This window comes from Mixophyes fleayi, chromosome 7, assembly GCF_038048845.1.
Source record: "Mixophyes fleayi isolate aMixFle1 chromosome 7, aMixFle1.hap1, whole genome shotgun sequence".
Taxonomy (NCBI): domain Eukaryota; kingdom Metazoa; phylum Chordata; class Amphibia; order Anura; family Limnodynastidae; genus Mixophyes; species Mixophyes fleayi.
The window spans coordinates 77,360,350-77,372,612 of record NC_134408.1 but is presented as its reverse complement, the minus strand read 5'-3'; the positions used below and the strand labels follow the sequence as shown (position 1 = coordinate 77,372,612).

Genomic DNA, 12,263 nt, shown 5'->3' with positions numbered 1-12,263 from the left:
TTGGCTAAATATCAGCCCCTCATTACATTTACACCTCCCCCTGCATGACACTGTCACCCTCATCTAACATTTATATCATTTGTTGCATGCCCGGTGTCATATCCAAGCCTCACTTTCACTTTTTATTTTCAATATATATATAATTTTATATATAAAACACAGTGCGCTCAGACAATACAGTTCCCGTTTATACACCTATCAAAGTGCAAAAAATGTTTATAAAAAAAATACTTGATATTGTCCGTGATAACTGGAATTCTCTCACGTGTCAGCACCAGCAGCAAATAATCTGCGCGTCCTCCCTTTCCACAGCCCGATCTCCACGGGTAAATCATTTCCTAAATATCAAACAGATGGGGGCTCTTCGACAGTGCATTAGCGAAGATAAAAGATTTTATTTAAAAAACAAAGTTTACACATACCAGATGAACAAGTCATTCAAACATTGTTCAAACATTCAGCTGACTCCTCTATTTTCTAATAGCGGACATCAAATAAGAGATTGTTCGTATGGAGAACTGGATCCACAACCACCTCTACGCATTTCATCTAAACAGACCATCAGGAGGGGATATATAAATATATATATATATATATATATATATTAGTCCTGAAAGGGTGCTATAAACCACCAAATAACATTAAACTAAATCAAAATCTCAGATTCTTAGACAATAAATCTAATATTGCAGCTACTCCTTTCTTATTCCTCAGCCAGAAAAGGATAGAATATAAAAACAAAAATAAACAGACAGGGAGAGTAATCACCACCGCTCAGCAGCAAATGTTTCGCACTGTCTATTCCTGGGAGGAGCTGCTATGGCTGCGCATGCGCAGCAGCTCCATTTTGGCAGAGTATAATACAGCAGCCGCGATAATCGTCCGCGGTGCTATACATTGGGCTCATGTTTAGCATGTTAATATATGCTTTTACCCGTTCTTTGCCCGTGGAGAGGAAGTATCCTTGGAACTGGAAACCCCCCTTGCGTGTGCGCCTGGGATGGATGTAAAAGCTTGGGGTAGAGAGAGGAGCATGAGCAGATCATGGGGATTGTACAAGGCCAAGAGTTAGGTGAGATATCACCAGCAACCATGAGAAGGAGCAGGGTGAGAAAGCAGATATGCGAGGTGGATTTGTGGGTGTGAGGTTTTTTACTGTTAATGTAGGCTGGTGGGTTTGGTAGGTTCAGGAGTCAAAACAGTGAATGTGTACAGCCTAGCGAGGAGGGAAGTAGTGAAGCAGAAATCACAATCGGGGAGGGAGGAAAAGAATGATGGAGAAAGAAGATGAGTTTGGAGAGAAGTATGGTGACAGTAAATAGGAGAGATTGTAAATTGAGTAGTTGCATGATGGAGAGATATGAATGAATGTGTATTAGCTAGGCTAGGTACTGAGAAAGTGGAAAGGAACAACTGATCCTAATTGTGCGAGGCAATGTAAGAGGTGAAGGATACTTTACCGCTCCGTGGCTGGGGTTAATGGAGTAGGTAGTTTCTGCTGCTCTGACACGACGAGGTCCAGGAGGATGCTAACAGTTGGGTGCAGAGGGTCTAGCAGCGAAACATAGATGGTAACAGCAATCACAATTGAGCTCAGTGGGTAGCTGAACAGATGTTGGAAACTACCGCCAGTTACTGCCCTATTTCCCTCCTCCCCTTTGCCTCCAAACTACTTGCACGATTAGTGTACAAACACCTGTCTCACTTTCTCTGCTCTCATTCCATTCTCAATTCTCTGCAATCAGACTTCCCCAACATTTCACTGAAACTGCTCTTACAAAATGATCTACTTACTGCAAAATCCAAGGGTCATTTCTCTATACTCATTCTCCTGGACCTGCTGCTTTTGACACTGGTGATCACTCTCTCCTACTACACATGCTTCACTCCATTAGCCTTCGTGACACAGTTCTTTCCTTAGAAATCTACCATAATAATAATAATAATAATAATAATAATATACTTCCTGAGGGAAATATTAGAGTGAGCGAGGGTTTCTGTTTGGGTTATTCCTCCATAATCTGGCTGAAGTTGTGTCTCTCTATGCAAGATTCACTGTACTTTGTATTTGTGTATTACAGCTATCATTTTTCTCTAGTCTTTAAATGTTACATCTGATAAACAGAGCAATTCCAGAGTTGAATATAGAGGAGTGGAGTCTGTTTCATATCATAAGTGTTCAATATGGAACTCAAAATAAACTCAAGGTTATCAGGCACTTTATGCCTTGTGCAGCATGCAAGCTTGACAACAAAGTGCCTTGAATAACTTTAGGGGGGTGGGGGCACAAATCTGGCAAAACCATCCTTGGCTAAATTTTTGATCCAATCTATTGCTTAAGTCACACAGCTTTTGCCTCCTCTACTAAAGTCTCAGCAAGAGAGTTGGTTCATCTGAGGTATTTCAGCTAGTAGACCTTTGGCCATGTAATGACTCCAACTGATGAGCCAGTTGGGACCTGGTCTAGTGAGGTCAGTCCAGAACCTCATCAAGTTTTCCTCCTATTTAAAGAGAACTCTAAACTCTGCCTCCCCAGCTACACCTCTGAAATGTAAGAGTCCTGCAGTAGTCCAGCCGTGTTATGTTTCCGACTTAAAGTTGTCCTTTCAGGAGGAGGGCAATACGATGGTGGATTTGAACAATGAGGATTCCTCGTACTTGGTGGAGGATTCTAGAAGGCAGCAGGATGTGAAAAATGTATTGCAATGCAGTAGGTTCTAAACATTCAAGACAGCGAGGAGTTGTGCAGTGTCTCGCAATGCACTGCTTGAACATAAGATGAAACAGTTTATTTCCTACCCCTATCATCATCATAAAGGGAAATTGCTAGTGAAGCATGAGCAAAACCTGAAGGTTTCAGCTATCACACAAACTACAGACTCTTTATCCTTTTCTTAGTGTGGACACAAATAAATGGGAATCTCCACCCAAGGTGGATACTGCCATAGCTAAATGTCCATGACCACTACTATTCCTATTCCAAATGGTGCAGCCTTCATGGATGATCAATATATCTTGCGGCTGTGGTTTCTCAGTGGTAAAGGGCTCACATCAACATTTTGAAGGGTTTGCAAACCGGTAGACGCAGTTCTGAATTAATAACCTTAGTTGAACAGTCAGTCAATAGTGGCATACATCAACCATCGTTCGAAACAAATTAGTTTCTGTGTGATGGTAGAAAGCAACAAGGTCATGCACTGGGTGGCACTACATAATTCAGCATTGTCAATGGTGTTTACTTTCAGAAAAGGTTGGATATTTACCAGAAATACAGAGTTTCTTGCTGTGAGTAATTCTAGTATAGCTTATATATATATATCCCTCTTATAGCTCCTTGGGTTTTGAACTTAGCCTTGATGGCATTACAGGTATATATCTTGTTTTCAGGAGGATAGAGCTGTCCCTAAGACAAACTTGTCCTTTCAGTCTAGTAAAATTATAATTTTAAATATCATTTAAATTAGGCCATTGTGATTCTGCATTGCGCCAAGATCAAACTCAAGAGGAAGTGTGATTTCTTCCTTCCTTTGGACATTGTTAGGACTCTGAATATTTATGTTTTTTTTTTTTTAACTTTTTCTTTGTAACAGCAGGTAGACATAAAGCACAACAAGAGGAAGTGTGATTTCTTCCTTCCTTTGGACATTGTTAGGACTCTGAAGATTTATGTTTTTTTTAAAAAACTTTTTATTTGTAACAGCAGGTAGACATAAAGCACAACAATACACGTCATTGACAGTAATCGAGTACTGGGAATATGAAATACTCAAAAACGGAGAAAAGAGAGATAAACAAAAAACCACATAGTACATAAGTGTAACTCTCACAATGTGGTACATTCCAAGTGCTAGCTGGAAATTAAAGGCCTAAAGGGCGAATAAGACAAAAAGTGATGATTTTTCCCGTACCAAAGATAGACTATGTAAGGTTAGAAATATATATCAAGTAGGATAAGCTGCTGGACTTTTTTTGTTATATTTTGTTGGGGGGAAGAAGGGAAGGGAACTGGAGGGAAAGGGAAGGGGCATTCCAAAGTGGGGATACGTCTCTGTACGTGAACCCTACAAGCCCAGGTGGTATTGAAAAAGAGAGAGATAGAGAAGACAGAAAAAAGTAAAAGGTGAGAAAGGAAGTAGAGGGACAGATACATAGGAAACTCAAAAAGGAAGAGAATTAAAGAAAAAGAAGAAGGGAGAGAGCATATAAGGCTTATAAGAGGCCTGGCATAGTACTATTATTAAAACTATACCAAGGGCCCCACACTTTGTGGAAGGTGGGAACTGTGTCATGTTGAAGACTTGTCATATATTCCATGGAGGCAGTGTGCCAGGTTCTATTTATAACAGCCTCTCTAGAGGGTTGTGTAGCTTTCTTCCAATCACCAGCTAACTGTAGCTTGGCTGCGTTATATATACAAGTTTATCCGATGACTGCGAGATTCCTTTCATAAGTTGATACAGTAGCACCGATAGCGGGTTCTTAGGCATTTTGATTTAGGTAACCTGTTGAACCAGTAACAATATCTCATCCCAAAATCTGGACACAAACGGGCAGTCCCACCAAATGTGGAGGAAAGAACCAACATATCCACAGTTACGCCAACATAGGTCTGAGGCGTGGTGGAAGATAGAGTGTAGTCTCGCAGGAACCATGTACCACCTTGCATACATCTTGTATGTGTTTTCCCGAATGGCTGTGTTAATGGAAGATCTTGAAATCTTTTGTCGAATGAGCGACCATCCCTCCTTGTCCAGGGTTACTCCAAGATCCTGTTCCCATGCCCGTTCCAATGGTTCTGTGGAAGGGGATGAGGAGGACACGAGAGAAGTGTACAGGATCGATATGTAGCCACGGCCGCCCAGGTTGTAAATACAGTGACTTTCAAAGGGTGTTGGGGAACGTAGCTTGGACGATTGTGTCTGGGCTTGAATAAAAAAAATTTACTTGCATATATTGAAAATACAGATTGCTTGGGAGAGCGTGTCTCTCCCTCAGATCTGTGAAGGAACAAGGTGCGTGCTCACCCATCACATGAAAGAAACAATCTAGTCCCACTTTCCTCCAAGGGTAAGCAAATGCCCTAATGCAGCCCTGTGGCAAACGAGCGTGTCTCCACAGCTGAGTAAGTGGAGAGGGATAGGGGGCCAGTGCGTATTGTTTATTCAATTTGTCCCAAATCTCCAGCGTGAAATGGATGGAGGGGGTAACAGAGGCTGAGGCTGGTCTGATACTCCCAGGGATCCAGGGTCAAAAGCACACTCCTATATCTGGGGACAGCAGTTCTTCAATATCTACCCATTTCTTGAGTCCTACAGGCAAAAGCCAAGAAATGAGATGGATCAATTGTGTGGCTTGATAATATTTGTCAAATAAGGGAAAGCCCAGCCCCCCCCCCCCGTTATATTTAGATTTGGCTAAACAAAGCCTACTACGTCTGGGTCTCTTACCCTGCCACACAAACTTGCCACAGAGAGATTGAATAGATCTCAGGAAAGAATCTGGTACTTTAACCAGGAGGGTTTGAAATAAGTATAACAACCTAGGTAAGATGTTCATTTTAATAGTATTGATCCTCCCGAACCATGAGATGTAAAGAGAGCTCCAGGTCAGTAAATCTTGTTTTATTGTGAATAGCAAAGGGGGATAGTTAGCCTGAAACAAGGTCGTGATAAAAACTCCCAGGTAACGAATTGCTCAGGGCCACCACTGAAACTAAAAATTGAGTTCCAATAGTTTCTTTACGTGTGGTGCAAGGTGTAGTGCAAGCGCCTCCGATTTGGAGTTGATCACTTTATAACCGGAGAAAGAACCAAAATTCTGCAACTCCGCGACTAGATTAGGAAGAGAGGTTTGAGGTGAGGATAGAGTGAGGAGGACATCATTTGCAAACAACGAAATCTTATATTCTCTACTACTAACCTGGATTCCCTTCACATCTGGGTTCAGTTGAATCCGAGCAGCAAGTTGTTCAATACATAGTGCGTAAATAAGAGGGGAGAGAGGGCACCCTTGTCTCGTCCCATTGTTAATACCAAACACGGATGAACACAAGCCACTTGTCGATACCGAGGAGGATGGGTTGTGATATAGAGCTTGAATACCTTGAAGAAAGTGGCCACAGAATCCGAAGGATTGAAGGGTTTGAAACATGAATGGCCAAGATAGCCTACCGAAGGCTTTTTCTGCGTCTAAAGCTAAAATTACCGAAGGGAGTTTGGTTTGGTTTATATAGGAAATCAAGTCTATAGTCCTCCTGCTGTTATCCAGGGCTTGTCTGTTAAGGACAAACCCGACTTGATCTGGGTCTAATAGTTGTGACAGATGATTATTCAACCTGTTTGCCAGGATCTTAGCAAATAGCTTGATGTCCGTGTTTAGCAAAGAAATGGGCCGATAGTTGGTGAAAATTGTGGGATCTTTGTTGGGCTTGGGAATAACTATAATATTGGAACGTGTGGTGTCACTGAAACTTCTCCCCTCGGAGGATCGAATTGAAAGCAGAGAGTAAGTGCGGAGTCAGAATATGTGCAAAAGTTTTATAGTATGAAATGTTAAAACCATCAGGATCAGGAGCCTTGGATGCCTTTTGGGACTTAAGGGCAACTTTAATCTCCTCCCCAGTGATATCCTCATTCAATTTGGAAGCTATAGACCCGTCTAGTTTTGGAAGGTTACAAGTCTTTAAAAATTGCTTAATTATAGACGGTGAGGGAGGTAGAGGGGTCCCCTTGTTATTTAGGTTATATAAGTATTTATAAAATCTGTGAAATGAGTTGTTAATGACTTTTGGGTCGTAATTCAACATACCCTTTTTATCTCTTATTGCTATAATTGCCCATGCTGCACGTTTGGCTTTCAATCTATTTGCTAACATAGTGCCAGACTTGTTGCTTTTTTCATAAAATTTTTGATTGAGCCAGCAAAGGGCTCGTTCAGTCTTTTCCGCTAACAAAGATTGAATTTCCCCCCTAGTAGAGAGAACTTGCTTATAAACTGAATTTGAGTGGTTTTGTTTATGGATACCCACGAGCTGTTGCAATTGGGCTGTAAGAGAATTTAGTTTCAAGGTTTGTTGTTTTTTACGAAAAGAAGCAAATTTAATAATAGCCCCTCTAATGACTGATTTGTGTGCTTCCCATACCGTGTCGAGAGAGGAGTCAGGAGTCAGATTAAGGTCAAAATATCCTTGAAGGTGAGGAACCCATCTGTTCTTTAAACAGGGGCAGTTTAAGCAAAGATTCATTTAATCTCCAAGACGAATTGCTTTTAGATTTATTCATGAGATCAAACGAAGCTTTAACTACCGAGTGATCCGACCAGAGGTTAGGTAGTATGTCTGTGCGAGTGAGAAGTTGTATAACTTTACTGCAACCTATTATTATGTCAATTCTGGAGTAAGATTTGTGTGGATTTGAATAGAACGTTTAGTCACGGGAAGAGGGATTATGGGCCCTCCAGGAGTCGAACAGACCAGCCCCAGCCATGTTTAATTAACGCTTTTGTTTGAATGGTAGGTGGAGGCACGTGCCGCACACCGGACCTATCCAGTTTCTCTGACAGAATAGTATTAAAGTCCCCACCTATCAAGAGAAGGCATCTCTGTATTTTGCTTAATTCAATAAAAAATTTGTTAAAGAAGCTGGTCTGCCCTGTATTGGGAGCGTACAAATTTGCCACAGTAATAGTTTGATGTCCTACCTGACTCACCAATATAATGAAGCGGCCCTCACGATCTAGACTAGTTGCTGTAATCTGAAAAGGCACAGAGTTTCTAATCATGACAGCTACTCCACATCTCTTAACAGGCAAGGAGGCATATTCCACAGTGGGAAATCTACGAGAGGCCAAGGAGGGATGGTCGCCTTGTTTAAAATGTGTTTCCTGTAAAAATACAAAATCAGCTTTCAAGTCATTTACAGTTCTGTGTAGGAGTGACCTCTTTTGTAGAGTGTTAAGCCCCTTAACATTGATGGATACAAAAGTGAGGGACATGGGTCTCTGCGGGTGCACTAGGAGACGTGCTAAAGTGAAAGAAGGAAACGGGGGGAAACAAGTAGAACTTGAGTAACAGAGACAAAATAAAAGAGAAAAGGAAAGGCAAAGGGTAATGGTAAAGGGGTAAGGGAAGATAGTGGTCAACTACTCTGCCCAAAAAAGAATAGGAGGAGAAGTGAGCACTAAGGTTGAGCCCACAGAAGGGAGGGGGTTCGATCTGTCTTTTGTAGGACGGGTCGAATGGGCTCAGGGATTGGGTTTCAACTATTTAAAATTAAGATACTGAAAACAAGGAAATCGTGAGGACTGTACTGTCCACACACTCCTAAGACCCAAAATGTATGGGGTACAAGGCCGGGCAGGCAAACCCGACCCGACCCACCCAGAAACACATAATACAATTATAAGTATAAACCCTATAGAGTGTAACAATAAAACAGCAGGATAAATGCTAGAACATCTTAAACATCAGTGAAAACCTTTAAAGGTATAAACTATAAATCTAGGGAACCTTAGGATTCCTCATAACCTTTTGTGTTGAGAGGCAGACACGTCCCATGAACAACCCACCAGGGCCCCAGGTCCTGAATGTACACAGAATCACAGCGTCGGCCGACTCACGGTAACCAACCTGGATGGAGCAACAGGAGGGACGGGAGGACATGGCCACAGCTTAAGCTGTAAATTATTACTTTAAGAAACAAGTCAAAAAACAAAATGTAAACAAAGCATGAAAACACTAGGCATGCAACAACGACAACGACTTGTAAATATATGAACGTCACATTATGCATGCCAAATTTATAAAACAAACTAGCTGGATTGCAACACGTAAATTAAACACTGCAAAGAGTTACAAAGAGTTCCTCTCAGCTTAAGTGATTAGTTTACTTGATTACTTGCCCGGGATGTCCCAATGCGGCTGATGGATCCGCGGCAAGTGCTAGAAAATCGTAGAAACTCGAGCCCCATTCCAAGAGGCTGACATTCAGAAAGGTCTCCCTATAGAAAAGAAATAAAGTGCTACTGTCACTGATGAGAGGCCAGGTCCGAGGTCGGACGGCTCAAGTCGAGTCTTCGTAGCAAGTCTTTACCCTCGATAGGGTCCCTTACAGTGATTTGGCGTCCTCCTGCTTCTACAATTAGGCGAAAAGGGAAGCCCCACTTATATTTATATCCATGATCACGCAAAAATCTAGTGACTTCCCTTAGATCTCTGTGCTTCAAAATTGTAGACGGAGCCAGGTCCTGAAAGATTTGAACCTTGGAGTCTTCAAATAGAATATAGGAAGAGTTCCTACTTGCTGTAGTTATGCTATCCTTGACTTTAAAAGGACTAGAATTTAAAGACAACATCCCTAGGCGGTTCGTTGTCTTTAGGTCTGGGACGCAAGGCCCTATGAGCTCGTTCGATACATATATCTTGATCCGAAAGCTCAGGAACTAGTGCTTGAAATAGACAAACCAAGTATGGTTCTAGTTGTTGGTGGTCCACCGATTCCGGGATGTTTCGAATCATAAGATTGTTCCGACGTTCTCTATTTTCAAGATCCTCTGTTTTATCTTTATAGAACATTAACTCTCTGTTAAGATAGTCAATATCTTGCGTCATTTCCTGTATCACTTTGGAGTTTGAGTCCACTTTGTGTTCAATAGAAGCAGTACGTTTAGTCAGGTGCGCAATTTCGCCTCGGATATCCGCCGACAGCTTTTGAAATTGAACTGAGAAAGTGTTCTGAAGAGAAACCATTATGGCCTGAATAGTAGCCAGAGTGTCTGCGGATTCAGTCGGGTTTCCCGATGAGGCTTAAGGAGATGAGGGGGTAGAGGTGGTATGTGCGGGAGAATCTTGTCTTGTCATGTGTTGGAGGATTCCCGTCTGTGTCCCCCTATTACCCCTGGAGCTGCTCTTATGCATAATTGGTAACAGAACACCAAGCAGGGATTATGGACAAAAAAAGGGTGTTTCCCACAAGGCTTTAATTATACGGACATGACAGGAGAGCAAGTGCACAATTCAAATTGGAAGGTGTTGTTTAAGACTTGAATAAGTGTAATAACACTCGCTTATGTTAAACTCACTTCAGCTAAAGTATTACTGTTTGTCCACTAGATGGCAGTGTAGGCACATTGAGACAGAAACTTTACTATACAGCAGCTCTATTGTCACTCACCGGACTGTGAGTGCTTCTTCCCGGACATTTAGGAACCGTGGCCGTCCTTCATCCTGAGGGACTGCGCATGCGCAGCCCTTTCTAATCCTTCAGTGTATGTTCCTTTAACTTAATTGGCAGATCAGGCAACACTCCCTATATTAAGCACCTGTGGTCAACACCACGTTGCCTGATCTTGGAGTCTCATTCCCCATGAGTCTCTGAAGGTGTTCCTGTGTTTCCTCGTTTATTCAGCGCTGCTGATTCCTGTGGTTTCCAAACCACTTCTACCTCTGTGGTTTCCAAACCACTTCTACTACTGTGGTTCCCATACCACTTCTACCCTTCTGTGTATCATCGTGACTGTTAGCTGATTCCTATCCGCTGCCTCCGTGCACTACAGTCTTCTAACCACTTCAACTCTACCATATATTATTGTGACTGTTAGCTGATTCCTATCGCTGCCTCCGTGCACTACTGTCACTCACCGGACTGTGAGTGCTTCTTCCCGGACATTTAGGAACCGTGGCCGTCCTCCATCCTGAGGGACTGCGCATGCGCAGCCCTTTCTAAACCTTCAGTGTATGTTCCTTTAACTTAATTGGCAGATCAGGCAACCTCCCTATATTAAGCACCTGTGGTCAACACCACGTTGCCTGATCTTGGAGTCTCATTCCCCATGAGTCTCTGAAGGTGTTCCTGTGTTTCCTCGTTTATTCAGCCCAGCTGATTCCTGTGGTTTCCAAACCACTTCTACCTCTGTGGTTTCCAAACCACTTCTACTACTGTGGTTCCCATACCACAGCTACCCTTCTGTGTATCATCGTGACTGTGAGCTGATTCCTATCCGCTGCCTCCGTGCACTACAGTCTTCTAACCACTTCAACTCTACCATGTATTATTGTGACTGTTAGCTGATGCCTATCCGCTGCCTCCGTGCACTACAGTCTTTCATTCACATCCACTCACCTGTTCATGATTGTGACTGCTAGCTGATTCCTATCCGCTGCCTCCGTGCACTACAGTCTTCAACCTGCAACTCGTCTGTGTTTCATCATCGTGACTGCTAGCTGATTCCTATCCGCTGCCTCCGTGCACTACAGTCTTCAACCTGCAACTCGTCTGTGTTTCATCGTGACTGTTTGGCTGATTCCTATCCGCTGCCTCTGTGCGCTTCAGTCTTCAGTCCTTGTCAACTCTCCCGTGTTTCCTTGAGTCTGCTGCCACTATTGCTACCCGCTACTCTCCGTGATCAACAGTTCCAGTTCAACTCTGCTCTCCCGTGTCCCATCGTTACTGCACCTGCTGGTTGCTATTGGCTACCTCCGTGTTCCCGCAGAGACCCGCTGCTGCTACTCCTCAGCGCTACTCATCCATCTACTGCTGATCCGCTCTCCACGCTTTCCTGTGTTCCCTGCTGGTCTACCTACCTGTGCGCTGCACCTACTAGACCACCGCTTCACCCATCCAGGGACTTTGCATCCTGCCGGCCTCCTGCCGTTCAGGTATCTCTGCACTCCTGTCTGACTGCCTTCTCCTGAACCACGGTATGCATACTTCTCATTGACTGTGCTGTGTATTGCATACCTTGCTGGACTGTGTTGGTTCTCCTCTGGAGTTTGCTATCCGCTGAGTCTATTGCCATCATTGACTGTGTTATCTCGTGCTGGATTACTTCAAGAGACTTTCTATTATGGCAGTGCTGTTCAGTCATATATATATATATATTGTGCATATTACTGTGGATCAAGTTTAAGGTGCCCGTGTCTATCTTGTGTTGCAGTCTCTCCCCGTGCACCTCCTCACATATATACTCAGTGGTACAACTTGCTAGTGGCAGACCACTGATCCCTGTTTCCAGTATCACCTGTTCCAGTATCCTCTCACATAGCAGTGGTACAACTTGCTAACGCAGACCACTGACTCCCCGGATACCTCCACTTGGATTCCATTCCTTCACTCAGACAGCGGTACAACTTGCTATCCGCAGACCGCTGACTCTCATCACCTCCTCGTTTCTGTTGGACATTCCTCCTCACTATAGCAGTGGTACAACTTGCTACCGCAGACCACTGACTACCTTCACGTGTCCTTGTCCATCCAGATCCTCGTGTT

General features: G+C 43.2%; 1 protein-coding gene across 3 annotated transcripts in view; it reads right to left on the bottom strand.

Annotated features, from left to right (window-relative positions):
- NAB1 (NGFI-A binding protein 1) overlaps window positions 1-12,263 on the bottom strand; it is a 613,281-nt gene that overhangs the window by 118,941 nt on the left and 482,077 nt on the right. Inside the window, exon 8 of one of the 3 annotated variants that reach the window (XM_075180005.1) lies at window positions 8,537-8,626. The exons of the other annotated variants lie outside the window; for them this stretch is intronic. Within the exon in view, the coding sequence (XP_075036106.1) occupies window positions 8,613-8,626 (14 nt within the window). The 3' untranslated portion in view covers window positions 8,537-8,612. Of the gene's footprint in view, window positions 1-8,536; window positions 8,627-12,263 lie in introns of those variants that run through there. 3 annotated transcript variants of the gene reach the window in all.